This window comes from Staurois parvus, unplaced genomic scaffold, assembly GCF_062004578.1.
Source record: "Staurois parvus isolate SC_StPar_1 unplaced genomic scaffold, SC_StPar_1.0 ptg001805l, whole genome shotgun sequence".
NCBI lineage: Eukaryota > Metazoa > Chordata > Amphibia > Anura > Ranidae > Staurois > Staurois parvus.
This window is the reverse complement of record NW_028319601.1, coordinates 2,081,480-2,106,884: the sequence shown is the minus strand read 5'-3', so window position 1 is coordinate 2,106,884 and position 25,405 is coordinate 2,081,480. Positions and strand designations below refer to the sequence as shown.

General features: G+C 39.0%; 1 protein-coding gene across 1 annotated transcript in view; it reads right to left on the bottom strand.

Annotated features, from left to right (window-relative positions):
• Positions 1 to 25,148, bottom strand: part of LOC149434206 (uncharacterized) — a 69,593-nt gene extending 44,445 nt beyond the window's left edge. The window contains exons 1-11 of the mRNA XM_089663929.1: positions 24,882 to 25,148; positions 20,499 to 20,635; positions 15,169 to 15,463; positions 12,613 to 12,710; positions 11,099 to 11,192; positions 8,884 to 9,009; positions 4,618 to 4,743; positions 4,426 to 4,530; positions 4,156 to 4,344; positions 3,790 to 4,001; positions 1,813 to 2,041 (exon numbers count right to left, since the gene is read on the bottom strand). Coding sequence (XP_089520055.1) covers positions 1,813 to 2,041; positions 3,790 to 4,001; positions 4,156 to 4,344; positions 4,426 to 4,530; positions 4,618 to 4,743; positions 8,884 to 9,009; positions 11,099 to 11,192; positions 12,613 to 12,710; positions 15,169 to 15,463; positions 20,499 to 20,635; positions 24,882 to 25,070 — 1,800 coding nt within the window. The 5' untranslated portion in view covers positions 25,071 to 25,148. The remainder of the gene's footprint in view (positions 1 to 1,812; positions 2,042 to 3,789; positions 4,002 to 4,155; positions 4,345 to 4,425; positions 4,531 to 4,617; positions 4,744 to 8,883; positions 9,010 to 11,098; positions 11,193 to 12,612; positions 12,711 to 15,168; positions 15,464 to 20,498; positions 20,636 to 24,881) is intronic.
• Between the last annotated feature and the right edge of the window lie 257 nt (positions 25,149 to 25,405).

Genomic DNA, 25,405 nt, shown 5'->3' with positions numbered 1-25,405 from the left:
TAGTTGGTTGGCTGTTGGTTGTGATTATATCCCGAGTTTGGTGGGCATGATAGTCAATCAGCTTCTAACTTCAGCTTCTTCAATTAAGCTGGAACACTGGAAACTAACTGGTTTCTATGCAGAGCTACACCAGATTTTGCACTCTCCAATTTTAGTAAATGAATCCCATAGTGCACACCCATAAGCATCAAAGTTATGAGCCTTTCTCTGCTGATAATGCTTGTGGAAGAATGTTTTGCAAACCAAACTTTATGCACACATGCTAAAATGATGGAAAGTTCTAAAGTGATAAATAATAAACATCAATTACTGAAAACATTTCAAAGACGTTTAAAGAAAATAAAAAGAATTTTAGAAAGTTTTACATTTTGTACATAAAAAAAGACATATGACACACAGTATGTCCATGTTGCACAGATCACCTTGTTCCTCAAATATAACACCCCCTGAAAAACATACAAGTTACCTTTATATTTAGGATAACTAATCTAATAATTAACGTCTGTTGGAATATAAGAAAAACTTCTCAGTGATCCAGCCTGAACTCTTTCTGAACTTTCGAAACAGGTTCCACCCACAGGGGTTGATTTACTAAAACTGAAAGTGCAAAATCTGGTGCAGCTCTGCATAGAAACCAATCAGTTTCCAGGTTCTTTTGTCAAAGATTAATGGAACAAGCTGAATTTAAAACATGATTGGCAACCATGCACATCTGCACCAGATTCTGAGTGCTCCACATTTAGTTAATCAACCCCAATGTGTCAGTATCTAAATATCACCAGCAAGAGAAACTGAGCTTTCAATTTTACACTTTAATGCCAACTCTAACATTTGAAACTAACTGATGAATCAGTCAAAAAGTATATGTTAATTTAGCAAAATTTACTTTTTTGAGCCTCCATTTTGCACCTGAAAAAAATGTGCTTCTTACCTCATCAAAATGCTAAAATGTAATGAATTGAGTAAGCTGAAAAAAATTATAAGTTTGCAAACCTGGCAAAAATGGGATGTGCAAACTAATTTACCCTTTAGTGAATAGGGCCAATAGGAGACATATAGTTGTCAAAGAGAAGCCAAGGGTGTAGCACTTAGACAAGATAGCAGAGCATGTAAGAAAGATATACTAAAAGACAAAATACCTGGGATTGGTACCTGATCCTGATAACAATACAAATTTGAAACGTGGCTCACCAGTGGTATAAATTCACAACATACATGAAAAATGAAAATAATAGCTCAATTCCAGACTAGAACTACCAATAGAAGAGAAGTATAGAATAAGCTAACTATTTTACTCAGTACAAGACCAAAGCTCTAATCAGCAGCAATAAAGGTAAGGGTAGCACTAGCACATCAGTCTCACCAGTGTTTAAATTAAAACCAATCTTTACAACAGCAAATAATTGAGATTTACCCTATTAAATTCAGTACACATTTAGTTATACCTATATGTATCCCTTAGTCTTTTATGATCGATGACCATTTTTAGTATATTTTCAGCTGAATGACACCTGTTTGTTTTTTTCTGATGCCTCAAACATTACCAATACACTAATAGTACTATCCAGTGTATTTATGTCCAGTGTAGAATGGAATTTCCCATGGTTGAATTTGCTTCTAAAGAACAACCCAATTCCCAAATGCGTTGCCAGATGTAATGTTGGCACTATATTCTTTAAAACAACTTGATCCTTTTAAATTAATTGCATTCTCTAAAACGTATCATGTTCTAACCTAGTCATTAAAAAAAAAACTGTAAAACAATCCTAGTAAGATTGTGTCATAACATACTTGCCCCAAACATTCCCACACCTTTTCTGCAGCTTTCTGACACTGAGATTTTTCTTGCTCAAGCAGTTCCTCCACGTTCTTTAAATTTACAGCTGTCTGCTGCCATCTTTCCTTCCAATATAGGGTGACCTGCTGTTGCTCCTGGATTTGGGACCCTAATTGTTCATGTGCTTGTTCCAGAGCTGCCTCCAGTTCATGGCAACGAGTGTTCAGTTTGTCTCTTTCTTTCTGCTGATTTTCTTGGGAAGCTCTGAAAGTTACATAGAGTTGTATAAAACAGGCTCTGTTTGAAGATCTGTGTTTTAAAATCTTTGGTCATCACTGATATTAGTGTAACAAAACAAAATTGTCATAACTAGCTCTACAAGACATTAGCAGAATTTCTAACTTGCTATAAAACACAAATTCACAGTTCAGGATACAGAAAATAACATTGCTGTTCCCAACCATCTTAGAAGTTGTTGCATGACTCAAATACGGATAAAAATAATAACTATGGTTTACCTGTGTAGAAATAAGGTAAGTAATACTGTGTAACAACGAAACAATTTTTAAAAGTGCCTAAAACTACAATCTTTTTTTTTTTGTGTTACTACCAACTTTTAAAGTGATTGTAAATTCTCTCTTATATAAAAAAAAATAATAATAATAACAAACAGGTTTATACTTGCCTGCTCTGTGCAATGGAATTGCACAGAGTAGCCCCAATTCTCCTCTTCTCCTCTTCCCCAACTGTCACTCCTGGCTCCTCCTCTCCGCCGAGAGCGACTCTCTATAAGGGCACTTGTGCCAATAGCTCCCACTGCCTCAGCAAAGCCAGTGGGACAAGGAAGTGAGGGGACAGAAGAGTTGCAGACGTGCACAGCGCTGGATCAAATGAGGGCTCAGGTAAGTATGGGGGAAGGGTGAGGGCAGACACTGATGCCTAAACATTTTTTACCTTAAGGCAAGGACTGCATTAAGGCAAAAAATGTTTAGGCTTTATACCCACTTTAACTCAAAACGTTTTTGAAGAAAATTGATCTGCTAGACTTTGGTCTGCCCTGTGATGGCAAAGCGAAATATATATTTTCTGACAAATGGGCTAAGTGTTAATTCTGATTTTCCACAATGGCACAATTTGGAAATGAGCATCCTCTTTGTGGTTGGAGTGATGATATTAAGTGTCATTATCTTGTAAAACACAAAGTAGAGAATCTGCTCATGCTAAAGCTTGCCATACACCAGTAAAATTCTGAGTGAAAGTTTTTTATTTTTGGGAACATTAGATTTTTGTTAGTAGGGTCAATACAGTCGAAGTTTATTTTCGACCATATTGATGAAAAAATTTGAACCAGCAAGATAGTAACTTTTTCTCGAACAAGTGAAATTCTAGCTATTAATGTGGTTTTGGTTTGGGCAATGTACATATTTTCATGAAACCTGTTTAATATATCTGGCATTCCTTTCAAATAGCAGGTGTGTTTGAAATTTTAAGGGCTTTCAAGTGAAATTAGTTGACTCAATGATGTTCTGATGAACTATTTTTCATAATTTTAATATAAGCATTCGAAGAAACATCCAGACATGTATGGCTAGCTTTATTTTGAGCAGCCTTCTAAAGGTCATTTGAACATCTTATGCAAATGTCCCCATGACAACTGACAATTCTCGGCATGCCAAACTAGAGGGAGTTTCTTTGACAGATTCTGAAAAATCTGGTTATTGCATTATTACATTTAATTTGTTTTACCAACGCTCCACCAAGGAGCAGCTAGAGTCCATGATCAGGCAAAGATAATTCCGGGGAAACAAGTTTAACATGCTGCACTAGATATCCCAAACTAGGATAAATAGCAGGACAGGTAAATTGATAGGAATTAGCTAAACAACAATTATAACTAACAATGAATTGTGAGTAGCTAAATGTGTCCATATATATTACAGTCAAAACAGTGAAAAACATAAAACAAAAAAAGAATGTTAGAAGTTGCATACTAATGGGGCACAACTGGCTACCTGAGGTCCTGTACACGTTGGCTTTCTTCATCATTTTCCACAGCTGCCATTAGAAGCTGCTTCTCTTCTAGGAGTTGTTTGCGTTCAGCTTCCAGTGCAGCAGATAGATTGCTGGCAATCTTGTGCTCTGCCTGAGTCTGGTGCAATTGTTCCAGAGCATTCTGGAGAGTTTGCTGTGTTTGCCCCAACTCTTCTGTCAGTTTCTCATTGACCTGGCAAAATAGAGGACAATGATATAATGTTTATATAACAAATAATAGCAATGATATGTTGAATATAATTTCACAATACTTTAAAACAAATGTAAACTCTGGTAATTAGGAAAGAGTACGAAATGTATATAGGAAAGCGTTGCAAAGGTCTTACTTGTTTCAGCATCACCAGTTCTTCTTTCATTTGCACCTTTTCTTGATCTTGTCGGTTAGCCTGGGCCTTTGCACCAACTAGTTCAATATGGAGATCACTGACCTGGTCATTAAACCCTTCACGTCCTCTCTGAGACCTCTCTAGCTCTAAAGACAGCTCCTGTGTGCGTCGGTGGAGCTCAAGTTTCTCCTGTATGTATGACAATTTCTAAAATCAGTAAATATAAAGATAAAAGGCAACACTTCTATTTCAAACTGCTTCCATGCTTACCTGCATATACCTCTCTTTGTCAGACTGAGCAATTCTCAGCCTTAAGGTCAGATCTGAAACCTTTTCTTCTAACCTCATTACTTTTGAAGACAGAAGTTCTTTCTCCTGTTAAAAATAAGAGCTTCACCACACTGGAAAAGACAGGTTGGGGCCACATGACAACATTCAGTATGCGCAATTCAGTATCCATACCAGATTAATGTTGTTGAAATTCAGCTGAAGGTCAGAAAGCTCTTCTTGCAGGTTCTGATGTGTCCTAAGAGTGTCAGTCACCCTCTGGTTTGCTTCATTTGTTTGGCTGAGAGCCAAATGACTCCCCTGTAAACAGAAATAGTGAGATTGAACTATCAAACCTTTAACAACACAGATGACTCTTTTGAACACTATGCAGTCACTTCACTAAGGCCCCGTTTGCACGTGAGTGACGCTACTGTGTCATGTTTTTGCCACTTTTTTAAAGCTTTTTTTAAGCGTGATTTTGGAGCGCATCATTCAGTTGAATAGGCCTCCTTCCACTAAAAAAAACACCTACAGTGGATATAAAAAGTTTACACACCCCTGTTAAAATGTCAGGTTCCAGTGGTGTAAAAAAATGAGACAAAGATAAAATCATTTCAGAACCTTTTCCGCCTTTAATGTGACCTATAAACTGTACAACTCAATTGAAAAACAAACTGAAATCTTTTAGGGGGGGAAGTAAACATAAAAAACTAAAATAATGTGGTTGCATAAGTGTGCACACCCTCTTATAACTGAGGATGTAGCTGTGTTCAGAATTAAGCAATCACATTCAAAATCATGTTAAATAGGAGTCAGTACACACCTGCCATCATTTAAAGTGCCTCTAACCCCAAATAAAATTCAGCTGTTCTAGTAGGTCTTTCCTGACATTTTCTTAGTTGCATCCTACAGCAGAAGCCATGGTCCACAGACAGCTTCCAAAGCATTAGAGGGATCTCATTGTTAAAAGGTATCAGTCAGGAGAAGGATACAAAAGAATTTCCAAGGCATTAGATATACCATGGAGCACAGTAAAGACCGTTATCAAGTGGAGAAAATATGGCACAACAGTGACATTACCAAGAGCTGGACGTCACTCCAAAATTGATGAAAAGACAAGAAGAAAACTGGTCTTGGAGGCTACCAAGAGGCCTACAGCAACATTAAAGGAGCTGCAGGAATACCTGGCAAGTACTGGCTGTGTGGTACATGTGACAACAATCTCCCAAGCCCAGATAAAGTTTGCACAAACACATCTGAAGTCTCCGAAAAGCATGTGGGAAAATATGTTATGGTCTGATGAAACCAAAGTTGAACTTTTTGGCCATAATTCCAAAAGATATGTTTTGGTGATGTGCAGTGTTGTTTTTGTGTCAAAGAACACCATACCCACAGTGAAGCATGGTGGTGACAGCTGTTTTTCTTCAGCTGGAACTAGGGCCTTAGTCAAGGTAGAGGGAATTATGAACAGTTCCAAACCCCAGTCAATATTGGCACAAAACGTTCAGGCTTCTGCTAGAAAGCTGAACTTGAAGAGGAATTTCATCTTTCAGCATGTCAATGACCCAAAGCATACTGTACATTCAAATCAACAAAGGAATGGCTTCGCCAGAAAAAGATTAAAGGTTTGGAATGGCCCAGCCAGAGCCCAGACCTGAATCCGATTGAAAATCTGTGGGGTGATCTGAAGAGGACTGTGCACAGGAGATGCCCTCGCAATCTGACAGATTTGGAATGTTTTTGCAAGGAAGAGTGGGCAAATATTGCCAAGTGAAGATGTGCCATGCTGATAGACTCATATCCAAAAAGACTGAGTGCTGGAATAAAATCAAAAGGTGCTTCAACAAAGTATTAGTTTAAGGGTGTGTACGCTTATGCAACCATATTATTTTAGTTTTTAATGTTTACTTCTCTCCACCTAAAAGATTTCAGTTTGTTGTTCCACTGAGTTGTACAGTTTATAGGTTACAGTAAAGATGGAAAAAGTTCTGAAATTATTTATCTTTGTCTTATTTTTTTACATCACAGAAACCTGACATTTTAACAGGGGTGTGTAGACTTTTTATATCCACTGTACTTTTTTTTATATAACCTAATTCCTAATTCCTCCACATGCTAACTAAACTCATTTGCAATTACCTTAGGTCAGCTGACAATGCATCCAGGAGCCAACCCATATTGAATGGTGCTCAGTCACATAAACTTTCCTGCAGACTTACAGGTTACATAGTTACATACTTAGTCTGGATGAAAAAAGACATAAGTCCATCCAGTTCAACCATTAAAAAAAAAAAAGTTATAATCCTATACCCACAGTTGATCCAGAAGAAGGCAAAAAAACCCAGCAAACCATGATCCAATTTGCTCATGCAGGGAACAAAAATTCCTTCCTGATCCCCCGAGAGGCAATCAGATATTCCCTGGATCAACTTTACCTATAAATGTTATATCCAGTTATATTCTGTGTATCCAAGAATGAATCCAGGCCTTTTTTAAAGCAATCCACTGAGCTGGCCAGAACCAACTCTTTCGGAAGTCTGTTCCACATTTTCACAGCTCTCACTGTGAAGAAACCTTTCTGTGTTTGGAGATTACATTTCTTTTCCTCCTGACATAAAGAGTGCCCCCTTGTCCTCTGTGATGACCTCAGGGTGAATAACTCTACACAGAGTTCACTATATGAACCACTGATGTATTTATACATGTTGATCATATCATCCCCCCTTAATCTCCTCTTCTCAAGAGAGAATACATTCAGTTCCTCTAATCTTTCCTCATAGCTGAGCTCCTCCATGCCAGGTAGATAGCTCTTGCATTCAGGACTATGAAGAACCCAGTACCCCTGGCATTCAACACCTTCTTGCCACCTAGCACCCCTTTCACCCCTGTCTTTGAACCTCTCTGACATTGCAGCCCAACACCCCATGCACTGCAACTTTCTGCTACCAAGCAACTCTGCTCTGCCACAGCAAACTCCACCACTGCTCATTCTGCTCCAGCAACCCACCCCTCACCTCTGCAGAGAGGACAAGAGACAAAGATGGAGTTTGAAGTTTCTGGCGCCTGCTCAGTATTTGACACCTCCCACTTCTTCCTCCATCTGGTGACATCACTTCTTACCCAGTGCAGGTTGTTTATGCAGATCACCCCCCACAGGCTTTGTTTCAATGTCTTAAAACATGGGAGAGGACCATCAAAATTGGGTGAGTTTCCTGGGTGATTTGACAGCTATGTACTTGGCAACTATGCTTCTAAGGAAGGCAGTTCTCCAGTCTCTGGGGGCACAAAACACTATGGGGTTGATTTACTAAAACTGGAGAATGCTAAATTCGGTGATCTGGTGCAGATCTGCATAGAAATCAATCAGCTTCCAGGTATGTCAAAGCTTGATTGAACAAGCTGAAGTTAGAAGTTGATTGGCTACCATGCACAGCTGCACTCTCCAGTCTTAGTAAATCAACCCCAGTATGTGTTCCCCAGGGAAGTGAGGTTCACATTTCCAGACTAAAGGGCAAAGGGAAGCCAAACGCTGAGCCCACCCACCACCTCCATAAGAACAGGAACCCTTTCAGGCCTTGCAGCCATATTTAAAAAGTCCAACCTCCACTCTATTCTATATTTCATTTACTTTCAAGGTAAACATTTTATGTGAAATACAACACCACGATTTATCACTCCCAAACTATTTAACCTTCTATATTATTCTTTTGAATACTCAATCACTATATCAGGATGGAACTAAGAGAAAACCAAAACTCCATTTTTTTTCTTGTATTTCATCTTTTACAATAAGTATAGGAAGGAGCCCTAAATCTGTGCACAAGGGACTATCGGTTAAAGGGTGCATTCAATTAAGTGCAGCAATATTTCAGTTACCATTCTGACTAAAAGATTCTATAGTGTGATGAATATATTTTTTTCTCCATGCTAATGTAAGGTAAAAAAAAACAATATGCACCCTTCTGCAACTGGTGTGTGAACAGAGAGAAGTTGTGTTCAATACACAGTGGGGTTAAAATCTAGGGTCAGCTTCCCCCTACCCTTTTACAACTCTTTTAAGATCAAAAAATGTTGGTGCACTTTGCTACGACTTGTTGCCGATTGTTATATCCAGTTATTTCAAGATCCCAGTTGGTCAGGTATCTTGATTGGAGTTCGACACAGATACGATGGTATCACAATCTATTGATTGAGCAACCAGTCTTTGTAAGCATTCCATGTCAGCCTTCAATAGCCCTATTTGCATGTACTGTAATGTTTGACTCTGTTATTTAAGATAATTGTTTCCCTTCTGTGGACTGTATTATCCTTTGATACACAAGCTGTTTGACTCTTAATTGTCATATTTTGTGCATCTTTAAAAAGAAAAATCTGGGGTCTACCTAAATTTCAAATAGGAAACTTTAGGTACTCATGTAAGCATGTCAATCGTAACATGCATTGGGAATATCTGTTTACCTTTGTGAGTTTTCTCAGCTCTTCCACAGCTTGGTTCTTTTCTGCCTCAAGGATTTTGACTCGATTTCGAAAGTAGATTAGATTTTCCCTGGCTGTCTTCAATTCCCGATTCACCTCTTCATTTCCCTACACATATTAAACTTTATATTATTTCTTAATTGTGCATAGACTGAATCTCATAACTTGATCTGTGTATTACATTGTAAATACATCTCAATACAAATATTATAAAAATCATGACCAGCATTGGTCATCTGTTATCTGATATCTTTTCAGGTACTGAAAACTGTGAAGTACTGAATAATGCTGCTATTTAGAATAAACTAGTAATGTGGACAATGTAAAACAATTATCTTTGTATTAATATACCAAGCATTCATTTTGTGCAGAAAAAACATTTTCTTTCACTCTCCAATGTCCATTGAGAGATACAGCATTGTATATTCATAACCTGTGGATATAATGCCACATACAGGAGGACTAATTACATGAAGGCCAGCATCCTTTAGTGGCGGTACCCTTGTATCTGCTGGTACGGCCTACTTTAGCTTAAAGCAGAACTTCACTTAAGTTCTGCTAACTCTCTCCTCCCCCTCCTATGCCACTATTGGAATTCCTTTTTCTTTTTTTGAGAGCAGACACCTTTTTCTGACAAGTACCCACTACCACTTCTGTTTTTCTAGCCTAGTTCTCTCCCCGACCCCCCAAACTCCTGGGGCCTGCCACGTGTTCCATGAGACTGCGGGACCATTCTGAGAGTGCATGCACAGTGGGAAGCAGGCAGTGAAACAGCAGGAAGTCACAACCTGCATCCCACAGTCAAGATGGGGTTGCCAGCAATCCAAAGACCATATAACAACTGGCCCGGGTAAAGACAATGCTGGATCCCTGGGCTGGAAAGTGTCAGTTTATTTATACAGTATTTATAGCTGCTGACTTTTAGTTTAAAAAATTTGACTGTAGTTTCTCTTTAATATCATAAAAAAGTAGGACGTTTCTCTACAGATTTCTGGATCAAGACTTCTTAAACTGTTTTTTTTAAATCAAGCTGCTGCTTGTAACTTTATGTCCAATAACTGTTGTCCTGGATTGCCTTTCCAGCAGCAAAAGAGTTGTGTCTTCCCAATTAACTGAAAGCTTCACCGGGGTGATCCTACATTTGCATACATAGGCAGCGCTTGCACTGTATGTGGCTGTTTGCACTGTTGTGCGTCATGCCAGATTTTTTTCTGTGAATTCACAGGCATACTTCTCTCCAGGTTTCACACCCAACAGATCAGTTTTCAAGGCTGCCTTTAAGACAGGCCATTGTAGTAAGTAATTGTGATTCACTGATCACTGGTCTAAGATAGTATCAGTGGCGTCTCGAGGCAGGTGCAGGGGCTGCGGCCCGCACTGGGTGACACCGACCGCATGGGGTGACACCGGACCCACTCCACAAAAAGGTAAGTTGTAAAGCAAGCTGACAATCCCCGCAGGATGGATCCGATCCATCCTGCGGGGATTGCCGGCTTTCTTTACAACTTACCTTTTCGTGGAGCGGGTCCGATGTCACCCCATATAGGTTGCATGCTGACGATTCCCGCAGGATGGATGGGATCTGCGGATTGGGGAGCATAATGGATCAGACTCTGATCCCTTATTCTCAATCCGCAGATCCGAACCATCCTGCGGGGATTGTCGGCATGCAACCTATACGGTGGGTGACATTGGACCCGCTCCACGAAAAGGTAAGTTGTAAAGAAAGCCGACGATCCCCGCAGGATGGATCGGATCTGCGGATTGAGCATAATGGATCGGAGTCCGATCCATTATGCTCAATCCACAGATCCGATCCATTCTGCGGGGATTGTCGGAGGGGGTGTCACCAAGTGTTACCGCACTGGGTGACACCAACCTAGGTAAGCCTCTGGATAGTATATTTTTGGTTGTGACAGCCTCCCCTTTTTTAATCTAAAGGTTTTGTGTGGTACTGGCCACTGATGTCTCTTCTCCATGTCCCTTCACGACCAATAATTGGTTGTTGGTGGTTGGAAGTTGCACACAGACATGCACAAATGTGTTGTCTACCTTTATTATCTCCTGAACCTGTCCATAGCAATGGGCTGAGCTAGCTTTTTGGACTCTTAAGCTATTGTGCATGTATCCAGAAGATACAGGTGCAGTAAAGTGGGCACTAGATCCACAATTGTTTAATGTTTTAATAAAATCTTACCATTGAAGTTTTCTGATTCATGAGCCCATTGGTGTAGTTGAAATTTTCTAAACTAGATTTTGCCAACATTACTTCCATCTCCAAATTAATAATCCTGGCAATAAAAATATTTGTCATAAAGCAAATGTCAAATTGTCAAATTTAGCACTGATACCTAAAATGCTATGTACTGTAAATGCTGCGTTAAGACATTTTACTGGATTAAACTAAATGAACATGATCACATATTCCAAACACCAAAATATTTTCATGGAGTTCAGTGTCAAAGAATCTCCAGATAGTGTATTGTGCACTGAATTCTGACTTCTAGCAAGGATGTGCTTGATATAAATAGCATATAGCTATTTATACCTGTCATTCCAACCCCATGTCCAATCATTGGCAAACTCGTGCAGGCTTCACCTCCGCAACATCTCCAAAATACGTACGTTCCTAACCCCAGACACTACTAAACAACTCGTTCACTCCCTTATTATCTCACGTCTGGACTACTGCAACTCCCTTCTCACCGGCCTACCTCATCACAGACTATCCCCGCTTCAGTTTATCCTGAACTCAGCGGCCAGACTCATCCACCTTACCAACTGCTCCGCATCCGCCACCCCCCTCTGTCATCCCCTCCACTGGCTCCCGATTGCCCAACGCATTAAATTCAAACTACTAACACGGACATACAAAGCCATTCATAACGCTGCCCCAAACTACCTCACTGACCTGATACCCAAATACCACCCTACCCATAATCTTCGCTCCTCACAAGACCTCCTACTTTCTAGCTCCCTGGTCTCCACCGACCACGCCCGACTGCAGGACTTCCCCCATCCTCTGGAACTCACTACCCCAATCCATCAGACTGTCACCTACCCTCCTCACCTTTAGGCGCACCCTGAAAACCCATCTCTTCAGGGAAGCCTACCCTAACCTCACCTAACAGCTGATCTCCTCCACTCCTCCTACCACTCCATCCCCCACAGCCACTTCCTCCTGTACCACTATCCCCTCCCTCCTAGATTGTAAGCTCGAAAGGGCAGGGCCCTTGAACCCCTCGTGTATTGTTTTGTTACTGTATTGTCTCATGTACTGTCCCCCACTATAATGTACAGCGCTGAGCAAACCTTTTAGCGCTATATAAATACTGTATTATAATAATAATAATATAGCATGAATTTTTAAAAGAACAGTGTAGTATTATGTATGTGTACTTTATGTATATACATATTTACATATACAACATACTACATATTATTTACATATATATTTATATATATATGTAGTGTGTGTGTATGTATGTATGTGTATATATATATATATATATATATATATACACAAATATATATATAGAATGGGTTTTTTTTGGGGGGGGGGTTAACTACAGGCAGGTCAGTTTAAACAATTTGGCTATATACGATTATTCTATTTATGTCTGTCTCATGTAATTGGATGATATCTAATATTTATCATTTATTATAATATACAAAAAGGTGATGAACATACAGTTTTAATGAAAATCTCACCTGTCTTGCAGTTCTCCTCGTTGTTTCTTATCTTCAAAACGGGATACTTCCAGCCAACCTTTCTCTTTTTCTAATTGAGAAATTGAGGCTTCTAGTTGCTAGCCAATAAAATAGAGGTGTGAAAATGACCATAATGTACATGTAAACATTGTGCTTTAACAAAGAGTCAAGGATGAAAGAACTGTCATGATCCACTGTCATTTAACTACCAATCACATTCAGATCTGCACTACAAAGTAAAGGATGAAGAACTGAAGTTTACCCTGTGAAGTGACCCTGTCAAAAAATAATTTGTTTCAGCAACAATATTCCTGTAAGATTATATGTGCATTTAATGTATTTTAGGCATGCTATTAACCTCTAAAACAGAAAGCAGCTATTTGTATTCATCAGTTAAGATGGTTCAGCTTCAGTGTTTTTAAAACTATTAAAGTGGTAGTAAAGTCACAATGCTGATTTTTACCTCTCGGTAAAAACTCTGTGCTGCTGCTTTGACTCCTGTGCATGCATGTGAGTGACGTCATCTTGACTCGCCATTCATATGGCCGAAGCCCGTGAACCTGGAAGGAAGACAGCGTTCCACTAGAGGGCTTCATTTTCAGGTAAGTCTGTCATAATGTGCTAATGTGAGATGGGGGGCCCACTTTTTTGTTGTGAAGTTTACTACCACTTTAACTGTAAATCTATAGACTTGAACAATGATCAAATTGTAGTTATCAGTTCAGTTTTATACTTAAGACACAAGTCCCATCTGCTACACATCTGCTCCAGAAGGTACTTCTGACAGATTTATCTATCCTACCTGGTAAAATAAATTCACAATACCAATTTAGAATTTTAGCAAAAATCATTTAGCAATCATTAAAAAAAAAAAGAAAACCATTTTTATAGAAGCATAACGTAATAAAACAAATGGCAAGGGGTACATCATAAAAGAAAAGCTACTCCAGTAAGTACTTTCCAAACAATTGACTCAATTCACTAAGCTATAATAATTGTTAAGCACTACAATGACTATTATTTTCAGCAAAGAGAGTCAATGAGAGCTAGAAATTATCATTGCTATGACAAATAGCATATATAGACAATGCTAGAACTGCCATTTCAGCTTAAACTGGTTATGCAGGTTACAATCTAATTGTACATTCTCTGAATAATCTCCCTTAGCTTTACCAACATTGTTCAAGGATCTGAAAAAAATATATCTAGTTAGGTAGGCCTTTTATTTACAGCACTAGAGAACTACAATCTCCTTTGGGGTTAATAGTTGCTGGTAACCTGTGTGGCCAGCTTTAGGCTCCTCCTGATGGCTTTTAAAAGACAATTATGTTGCATACTGAGCTGTCATACAAGACTTTTCAGCACAGTTTTACATTGTTCACAGTTTCTGCAGACTGATTATCTCTATGGAACCAAATCATTAAAGGAGAAGTAGGTCCAAAGCTTTTCTGGTCCTACTTCTCCTGTTGGTCACAGGAGTGCACTTATTTCTGCATTCCTGTGACTCCTATTCAGCCAACAATGGGCTAAAGCCGGCTGTCAACTGACATCACCCAGCTGGTCCAGGCTCTGAAAGGATCTCGACTTAAAAGTCGAGATCCACACCGCTGAGAGCCTGGGCCAGCCGCTCCTGTCCCCTGTACAGGCTGGTATTCCAGTGAGCTCCAGAGAGGCAGAGCAGAGTCAGTGACTGACAGTCACTGGCTCTCTGCTCACTGAAGACTGAGAACTGAGTGCTCAGAAGTCTTTTTGATCTTAGAGGTGGTGGGGGGACAGAGAGAATATACTTTTTTTATATAAATCCCAAACTTTACGTTGATTCATTCACCTGACTAGAAAAATAAAAATCTAGTACATAAGGAAAATGTATGGAAAAGCCTTAATAAACATTTGCACTCCTCCTTATGTTTCATTCATGAGATATTTGAATTGCTGTATGTGCAGGACAATGTTGGTGATCCTATGATAATCACATATGCAGGTGGATTTGCCATTCCATTCTTCTGATTAATATCTGAATGAAAGCTGGTTGGCAGCAAATGTCTGAGTCTCCCATATGTGGCATTTATTGAAAGATTAGACTAAAATGGTTTAATCTGCAACAAACCATGGCCTGTTTTTATGCTTGCTATGAGTTAGGGTCGATGAACACTAGGCAGCAGTAAAAATGCCAGAATTGCTGGCAGAAAAAGGTAGCATAAAAAAAGGAGCATAGTGTACACATATTTAGGTGCATATAAAATAATTTTTCCTCAAAACACTAGAAAAATGTACATTTAAAAAGCCTGATGTGTCTAAACACCAGTTTACATGTGTTTAGGCATCTCAAGCATTTTTTATGCCCGAAAGCACCTCTCAAAAACAGATTTTTTTTTTCAGCCTGTAAACACTCCTCTACAAATATGTCTGTAAACGCCCAAATATGCATGGACGCGTAGTCTAATGTAGAATTGTGTCTAAAGGCTGAAAGAAAAACCACCAAACACCTGTTAGGCAGCATTTTTTTATGCCCAGTGTGCATGAGGCCTAATATCTTATAGCTGCCACTTTTCTTACTTTCTGCTTCAGGGCAAGTAGCTCTGTTTTGGCCCGGCCCATTTCCAGCTCTTTATCCCTCTTTCTGATTTTGTCTGATTGCTCCTCCAGTTTCCCTTGAGCCTCCCTCAGGCGCTGTACAAGATCTGCACGTTTCTGGGCACTTTCTGAGAAAGATGCCCTGAGGTCCATTTCTGATCCACTCCATCCTCTACGAGTCAGGGACAGCTCCAGGGGAAACTCCTCTGGAGACGATGTGGACAGGCGAGACAGAGAATTTCTCCTTGAATTGGGAGGTGTATTATTTGGCAGCTTACTGCAAGTAGACACAGATAGAACAACCTTGAACTACATAAAGTACCATTTTATAAAAACTATTAAATTATAAAATTGAAAAATATGAAGGCACATACAAACTATAAAGGCTATCTGAAAGCTACTAGTAAATATATATCTGCTTAAGAAAACAGTCATAGCAATAAACATTCCAGTAAAGCAACCTTTAAAAAAAAAACCAGCAGTATACAAATAAAGTAAAGATTGCAGTCAATGTGTGTGCAGATAACGTTCATGTTAGAACATATTTGTCTACTTTGCCACAATACAAAAACACAGATGACTAGAAAAGTGCTGGTTGTCCAGTAATGGATGAGAGGTTTGTAATAGTATGTAAATATTATACATATATATATATAAAAAAGTATTACTTATAAACTAAGCAAGCTGGCACCAATATGCGATTCCCACACTAAGCAAAAATGTAATCTTGTTCATCTCAGTGCATCTCTTTGTTATTAAACCTTGATAAGATAACCATCACAATGCAACAGCGGACAGGGAGCTGAGCTGAGAGATATAGGTGCAGCACTATACATGCTGGGAGCCTGTAACAGCAATATTGAGGCCACGGAGTGGAGGAGTACAAGAGGAGTTTTTGTTTGGATGATTCACAGGAAGCGAATTAAAGAATACAGAAGATGTTTAAGGATTGTTCTTATTACAAATAATTGTATTGATGGGATTCATGCCACATAGTGATTGTTTTGATGATAGATTGTATTTAAAGTTTTACTAATGTGAAGGGGTGTTACACACAATTGTGGTGGTTTAATGTGATATATAATGTGGTTAAGGTTTAACTGCAGAGTGCTCTACTGGGATTAATAAGATTCAATGTCAAGATAATGAAATAACAAAAACTGTTTATTCATTATAAAATAATTGGTCTGAGGGACAACCTCAACCAGTACAATGTGAACTAGAGATAAAGAAAAATAGAGGCATCATTTGTTGCACAAAACCTAAAATATATTAAAAAATCACAAAAAAAATCTTTAGAAAGCTGTTTTTAATAAACAGTTTTGGACATGGACAGCACCACTATATACCTGTAAACTACATTAATCATGAAGTAAATATTCCATATATATATATATATATATATATATATATATAAAGCCACACAGTAAAATAACTGATATGATGGGGTCTATATTTCTCTCTAGCTGCACCCCCCTTGCAGGCACGGTGAGTCTTTTTAATTGCCCAAAGGTGTCCATTTCTTTTAGATTTGACTCATTATATTTACCGGTACTTTTGCTTTCATTACAAGGACTTAGTGAACCTGTCACATTAATATTGCTTTTATGTTTACTGAAGTATGTATATGCCTCTACAAGATATATTTGGATTGATAAATGTATCATAATATCAGTTATTTTACTGGAATACATGTGTAATGCTCACCCCCTAAAGGGCCCACTGTTTTGCTCCCAAGTTTCTTTCCTCGGTAGATACACTAGCAGCCAGGCACACAGTCTCAGTCACTGTTCCGGCCCATTGATTAGTCTAAGGATATTCTTTTTGATGCTTTATTGAAAAAATTGAACATGGATGGGTGCAAGACAACCGTTGGATCCTCTTAAGGATTCTGAGCACAGTCCTTGCAACAGCAAATAATGGCTAAGCTACATAGGGACACCATAAACAATATCCACTTTTAAAGCAGAAGTACAGCCAACCAATTTGGATCACAGTAGTGATGATGGCAGGTCCAGACTGGGGAAAGATTGTGGCCATATGGTTGGGATCCACCCAGGAACCTGGACCCAGCACCTGGCCCATCCTCTCAGTGAGCTGCTGAGAGCCTGAGCCAGCACTTCAGTGAGCACTGGAGGGGCAGAGCAGTCACTGGGAGAACTGAGCGATCAGCAGTGTCTGAATGCTCAGTTCTCAGCCTTAGAGTCAGCAAGGAACAGATGCAGCACTGGATCAATGCTGCATCCACCTAGGTAAGTATAATTTAAAAAAAAAAACTAATCCCATACTTCTCTTTTAAGCACAAGCTGACTCTAAGGGACAGCAGCAGCACACGGTCACTGGGCTCTCACACAATGGTCTGTACTCACTAATGTCCTTGGATATCTGGATGCCTCCTTCCAATATCTGCCAGACATATATCCTCGGAATCCTTCAGACCAGATCCCCAAAAGAAGTCCCTCAATCAGCTCCAGTAGAGTTCAGCAGAATAGGAACCCCCCTGTAAGCTATCCAGCTGGGACATCAATGAGCAGTCGAAAAGCACAGATGGACCGCCCAGAAAGACAGCAGTCATTCAGGCTGGGATCTCCTCTTCTTAGACAAGACCCAGCAGCTCCAGGATTTAGACTATTTATGCTCAGTCCCATCCACCATCTAGGCGTCCTCCCCCAGGGATTGGCTGGAACCACATAAATATTCATACTGTAGATTTGATTCTCTCAGCCCACTATTTTTCAGAACCATCCAGAAAACAGGGAAGCAGACAAACCCACAGCCTGTGAAACTTAGAGCAGACCAGATTAATCACAAGAAGCTCCACTGATAACAGGAGAGCTAAGAACTAAATTTATCTAACCTATCTAGGAAGGTGCTACACATGGATATATGTGTGGCTTTTTATATATTGAATATTTACATCATCATTATTGTAGTTTATATAGTGGGCCCGATCATGTGGTATTAACATGGTTTATGCAAATTGTGACATTTATTTATTAAAATATCAATTTTTTTATCTATTTTGTGGGATAATTTTTTGAGTTGGTGGGACAAATGAAGCCTTACTTTATTCTGTTTCACAAAAAATCAGATGACTGGCCTGATCTACATTTTATGACACAGAATAGTAGTGGTGTCCATATATATGACTGGACTCTGGACACAGATCAGCAATTTATGTTTGGACAAACAAGTCATCTTCATTTTGGAATAAACACAACCACCAATATAGACATGTTGGAATGCAGTCATTCTGCCGCATTATCAGGAAACAAACATGCACAACCATTTTGGTCAAGCATTGAGCAAACACCACTGGTGATGACCTTATCTCTTTGAAAAAATAGTAATTGACTGGAAAAATATCTATTTTTGCCTGACCTAAAGCTAGCCATACACAAGCAGAATTTAATTTGATATTTGGAATGTTCTTTAATTTTTTTTAATGGATAATGAGGCCAAATTGAGGTTCATTTTTTACCATAGTAATGAGAAAATTCAAAGGAACAGGATGAAATTTTTCCTGAACAAACAATTTTAACTTGTAAAAAATATATTCTTATGAAATATGCTTAGTATCCCAAGTATAAATACAGATATAATAAGTGCTCAAAACAAAAACAAAAAACACACAAGTCCCAAAAAATACATTAGTCCTTCAAAGTATCAAAGTCATTCAAAATCTCAAAATCAACCTCCAGGTGAAGACAGAATCCAAAGTAATTTCTGAAACAAAAAAAAACAGGGGTGGACTGACCATTTGGAAATTCAGGCACTGCCCGAGGGCCCGGGGTCAGTAGAAGGCCCCGTGAGATGCCCCTGGTACCTTTTTCATAGGCTTTTTTGAGTTTGGGCAAAGACACAGGGGCCCCATGATCCCCTATTGCCCGGGGGCCCCATGAGTTGTCAGTCCGACCCTGGTGCTTACATATATATTCATCTTTAAAATTGCCATCAAACAAGAAATCAGCCCAGCCAGACCTCCGGAAATCCCTGCCCGAGGTCTGGCTGGGCTGATTTCTTGTTTGATGGCAATTTTAAAGATGAAGATATATGTAAGCACATAAAGTATATTCTGTTTAAGTTTTTATGGAATTACACTATTGTGGTTTCATTTATGGTGGGCATCATTTGGAGACTGATGTGGAGAGGAGTATAATACTGTGGCTGTGAAGATCCCTCTGGAGGAACTTATTATATATCAGTACGCTGCCTGGAGGATTACTAAGCTTGTGTTTATATATTTTTTTGATAAGGGTATCTATTTTGCACTCTAGAAGTGGACACGTTTTTTACAGTTTTTTTATCACTAGATTGTTTCACGGGCACGTGTTTACACATCTATTCACTTTACCATATAGTGATCACAAGTGTTTTTGTGTGAATCACATGCGTTATGGAATGAATAATTCAAGTTGTTAAGGATAATACACTGTGCGTTTTCCTTTCTTTTTTTGAGGTTTTTTTGGTTTCAGAAATTACTTTGGAGGCTGTCTTCACCTGGAGGTTGATTTTGAGATTTTGAATGACTTTGATATTTTGAAGAACTAATTTATTATTTTGGGACTTGTGTGTTTTTTGTTTTGAGCACTTATTATATCTGTATTTATACTTGGGATACTAAGCATATTTCATAAGATTATCACATTTTTTGGGGTTTAAAGTGTTTTATATGCGTTTTGGGGAAGTTTGTTAATAAGGGAAGGGTACACCGTATTTAATTGTCATTATTTTGCACTAGGGGGGTTTATTTGTATTTATACTTGGGATACTCAGCATACTTTGTAAAAAAATATAAACAGTGAGAGTAAAGAAGTGAATGAGCAGCTAGTACAATGTGGCAAACCCTCTAATTCCACTACATAAACATATAAATAAATGTGCAGCGCAAAACAATTCTAACTGTATTGTAGTTTTTGTTGTAGTTTTTGAAAACAAATTGGAGTTTCCATTCAATAGCACTGGATAAAATTTTAAGGGCTTTCAAAAAAAATTAGTTGACGCAATGATGGCAAGAAAAAATGTTCTGATGAATGACCTTTCAGATATTGCATATGAACGTTCACATGAAAATCTAATTGTGTATAAGCAGATCTAAGGAAATGAAGAGTAATGTGATGTAATTGTGATTGAATTTATGGAATCATTGCTATGCTGTCACTTTGTGGTTCTAAGGATTGGTCCTGGTGGTTACATTTAGAGATCATCAGTCAATAACTTTATTAAACATAACTGAAGAATGACAAGAATGCTTCTACCGCTTGTAACCTCTCTATTTAAAGCCAAGATGTTTGTTTCATTGTACACCGTACCTGTAACATTCCAAAGAGTGGATGCCGCGCAGGGGACTCACAGATCTTGCTCTGTCTGTATGCCGTGGATTCATAGGCCCTTTAGTGTAATCTCTCCACTGTCCCATCCAGTTTTCGGATTCTATGTGCCCAGCTGCCTTTTTGGGAATTATTCAGGCAAGATATTACAAAGATAAAGTTATTAGATGCTACAAAAATATCAAAACTGCCTTAAAGTGTTAGTAAACACCGCATGGACATTTGTACCTACAGGTAAGCTTATAATAAAACTTACCTGTAGATACAAAGAATATCTCCTAAACGTTTACTGTTTAGGAGATATTCACTGTTGTTGCAGCCAGTGACATCACTGGTCTATGCGTTCTGAAAGGATGGCAAACTCATGCCATCCCTTCAGAGCTCTGTGCCTTGACCGTGACTCTCATGCACATGTGCGGGAGTGACGTCATCGTGGCCATTCAAGCGTCCAGAGCCTGGGAACCCAGGAGGAAGACCAGGCAAAGATTGAAGCCTTGTCAGCAGTGACAGTGCGCCTCTGGAGCGCTTTGTTTTAAGGTAAGTCTTTCATAATCTCCTAGATTGTAAGCTCGAAAGAGCAGGGCCCTCGATCCCCTCATGTTTTGCATTGTATTGGTATTGTTCTGTCACATGTTCTGTCCCCTTTGTAATGTAAAGCGCTGAGGGAACTATTGGCGCTTTATAAATACTGTATAATAATAATAATGTACAAGTATGCGATACATACGGGCACTTTATGCTCTTAGCTTGCAGGGGGAAGATTTTTTTTTTTTTTACTTTTAAGAGTTTACTACTGCTTTAACAACACTATAAACAGATTATTTACCACATACTGTAAGAGAAGCCATCAGAAAACTACAATTTTCTGGTCAGCAGTCCTTAATAGGAACTCTTATTAATTTCAATCTTTTTAACTTTTTAATACTTTAGAAGGGGACAAAATGCATATAGCAATTGGTGCCATTTGGATTAGCAGCTCTGTTGGGGATTAAAAACCTTGTTTTTATGGCTGCAGTCCCACCCCATTCTTAAGCCCAATTTTTGGGTGTTCTTGTGGGGGAAGGTACAGCCAGCACTGAGCCCCAGACCCTCTATAAAATGAGTGTTCATTTACTACCAGCAGCACCAATGTGGCTACCTACAGCTGCTTGTACACATACACAGCCCCTGCAGACGGATCACACAGGCAGCGCTGCAGGGTTTATCACATGGCACTGCCCCCTGACAGCGCTGGTGGTTCATTAATAAAAAAGATTACTCTCCAATATGTCATAATTCATAATAAAAAAAATATTATATTCACAACTGTAAATAACATGGTGAAGGGGGATAAATAGAATTTGTTTTTTTTATGAATAATGTTTGATGATGGATATAATAATTTACTGCCACAATGTTACACTAATTGCTATGGAGTATATCAATGTGTTGATTTGTCTTCTTAGATGGAGCTGCTATGATCTTGAAGACATGTTTGGCAAGCCCTTGTACTGAAGAAGCAGATTTTCTGCAAAGTGTGAAGATACAACACAGTTTTGTCAGGACGTTTGTCTCTATATTGCTTGTTTTGTACTTTTTATCATTATTATTATTATTACTTAATACTTTTGTTTAATTACTGAATTATTTTTATGAATTTACCAAAAAAAATGATATGTTTAATAAAGTGTGATTATCTTTTTAGTTCTTTTGTTTTTGACTATACATGCTTTCCTGGGTGGCATATTAAACGTCCTGTGTTCTTTGTAGTTTCTTTACCATTTGTTGTTTTGGGGATGATGCCCCCAGGGAACCACTGTGCATATGACTTCTAAGCAATTTATTACGTATTCTGCATTGTTAGAATGCAATAATAAGTACCTCATGTGGATTGAGATGCTTGCTGGAAAATGTCCCTTTAAGATCCTTCTCTATGGGGAAGAGTGAGGAGTCAACAGTATCACGCCTTCAATTTTGGTAGCATCATGTGATGATTATTGTTGGGTCCTACTACTTCTTTATGTTGTGTAAGGATGGCTGGGTATCCCACCCAATGTCCTCGGGAGGATAGCTAACCATCTCAAAGTCTAAAGATGCCTAGATGGGACATTAGATGGCAATCCACTGAGTTGGCCTTTCTTTCACTGTACCAGGCAAAAATTTTACACAGCTATCTCAAATGGTATTGATTGATTGATTGTTCAGCATGCGGAGCTGAAAAAGGAACTTTACATATGTATGGCTTGCCTAAGTGTTCAGAAATGTTTTGTAATGGCGCCCCACAAACCTCACAAAGGTTCTAAATATTGTTCACTCTATCCTAAACTTGACTTAAGCCAGCCTTAGATGGTTCGACTCTTGGCCAGTTCAGCAGGGACCAGCTGAGAGTTAAACCATCTATGGACAGGCTGATAGTACCCAAGTCAATTCATCGATCACCTTGGGTACAACCAGCAGGTCGGATTTTTACATGCATTTATTGCCAGTGGCTATAGCCTCCACTATGGCCTGCTTTACACTTTAAGTAGATTATATTTGAGGTCAACTGCTCTCTTATTGTGCATGATGAGAATACATTAGCAACTTTGTAATAAAATTATTCAGAAAACATAACAAGCAAGAAAATAGTACTACTGTCCTAGATACACTATATTGCCAAAAGTATTGGGACACCTGCCTTTACACGCATGCCAACTTTAATGGCATCCCAGTCTTAGTCCGTAGGGTTCAATAGTTAGTGGCTACTCCCGTTCCTGCTATGAACAGCTTTAACTCTTCTGGGAAGGTTTTCCACAAGGTTAAGGAGTGTGTCCATGGCAATGTTTGACCATTCTTCTAGAAGCACATTTGTGAGGTCAGGGACTGATGTCGCTTGCTCACAGTCTCCGCTCTAATTCATCCCAAAGGTGTTCTATTGGGTTGAGGTCAGGACAGGCCAGTCAAGTTCCTCCACCCAAACTCGCTCATCCATGTCTTTATGGGCCTTGCTTTGTGCACTGGTGTGCAGTCATGTTGGAGCATGAAGGGGCCATCCCCAAACTGTTCCCACAAAGTGGGGCCTACCACTTCGTGGCTGAATTGCTGCTGTTCCCAGTTGCTTATACTTTGTTATAATACCACTAACAGTTGACCATGGCATATTTAGTAGCAAGGACATTTCACTGATGGACTTGCACAGGTGGCAACCTATCCTGGTACCACACTTGAATTCACTAAGCTCCTGAGAGGTACCCATTCTTTCACAAATGTTTGTAGAAGCAGTCTGCATGCCTAGGTGTTTGATTTTATACACCTGTGGCCATGGAGGTGATTAGAACACCTGAATCCAATGATTTGGAGGGGTGTCCCAATACTTTTGCCAATATAGTGTATGTCTTAGTTTCAGCAGTTTAGATATGGATGTTCCATAAACTACAATTAAAATACTTCCAACATCCTGTGTCTTTTAATGGTGGCTGCTCACATATGAGAGCTCAGGCACCTGTAGCTTAGTGCCTCACATTCCAAAAGTTACAAGAGCTACTTTTGAGGCAGATTTGGACATTTGTGGGCATATAGACTTCAATGGGAAAGTTTGTAAATGCTTGAATTGAGAGTTTTTAGGTGTATTTTAGATGTTTTTAGGCTGTAAGAACTGGCCTATATCCCCTGATTCTATCCATTGGCTAAAAATGCCTGAAGCTTGAATATACATGTAAAACAATTGTAAAATGCTTCTAAAATACTTGCATACACATGCAAAATGGTCAAATAAAACACCTGAAAATGGCACCTGAGCAGCAATTTTCAGGCATTAATATTTGAGCATTTTTGAGTGTTTGCATATCTATACCACATATAAGCATTTTAGAAACATATTTCTAGCATTTAACATGTATATTGAAGGTTCAAGCATTTCTGTTTTAGCAAATGGAAAGCACAGAGGGGAAGAGACCAGTTCTTACTGGCTAAAAACAACTGAACTATGCCTGAAAAACGCTCAATTCTAGCGTTTACAGGCTTTCCCACTGAAGTCTGTTGGGCCAAAAATGCCAAAATCTGCCTCAAAAGTATCTTATGTAGCTTTTGGAGTGTCAGGAATTGAGGTATGGGCACCTGAGCTCTTATATGGGAAACAGCCACCAATCAATTACATGAGATTTCATTTGTTGTGAGTTTTTGAACTTTGAGCTTCGAACTATAATGCTCAGGCGTGAATGGGGCCTTAAGCAGGCCATGGATGGATCGATATTCGGCTGGTTCAGCAGGGATTCCCCCATCAATGCGGTCTGTTTTGATGGGGGGGAATTGAGCAGTTTTCTTTCCTTCAGCCTGTGGTTATAGGAAAGAAAACTGCGTAATATATGGCAGTTTTAGAACAATAATTAAATTATGAAGATGTCTCACCGCAATGTTCTTCTCCAGCTCTGAGAGACCAAAGAGTCTTGGTGAATCCAATCCATGCCTGCAGCTGCCTAGGTCTGTAGAGGTCCACCGAGGAGACCTCCTTCCATTATCCAGATGGTGCTGAAAGTTTTCTATGGAACCATAACGTGAAGGCAAACTGACATATCCATTTTTGATCCGGTATGACATTTGTTCCAAAGTTACAAAATACAAGATAACCAAAAATAGTGCAGAGATGGCTAGGCAACTGTTATGACCATTGTGCTTGGTTCAGGCGTATAAGTCTGAGATGCAAAATAAAGAACCTGTAAAAATAAGCAAAATATTGAAGATCAAATATCATACTATACAGTATAACTGTCTAACACTATCACTATTCTTCTGATTATTAACCATACTGACTATGATTTTAAATTAAAGTGGACTTGGCCTACCAAAAATACATACTCGCAGGATCATATATTGTATTTGCTATATATAAATGTAGCGCTCCTCTAGATAGCCAGGGGAGCTAGTTATTTTTT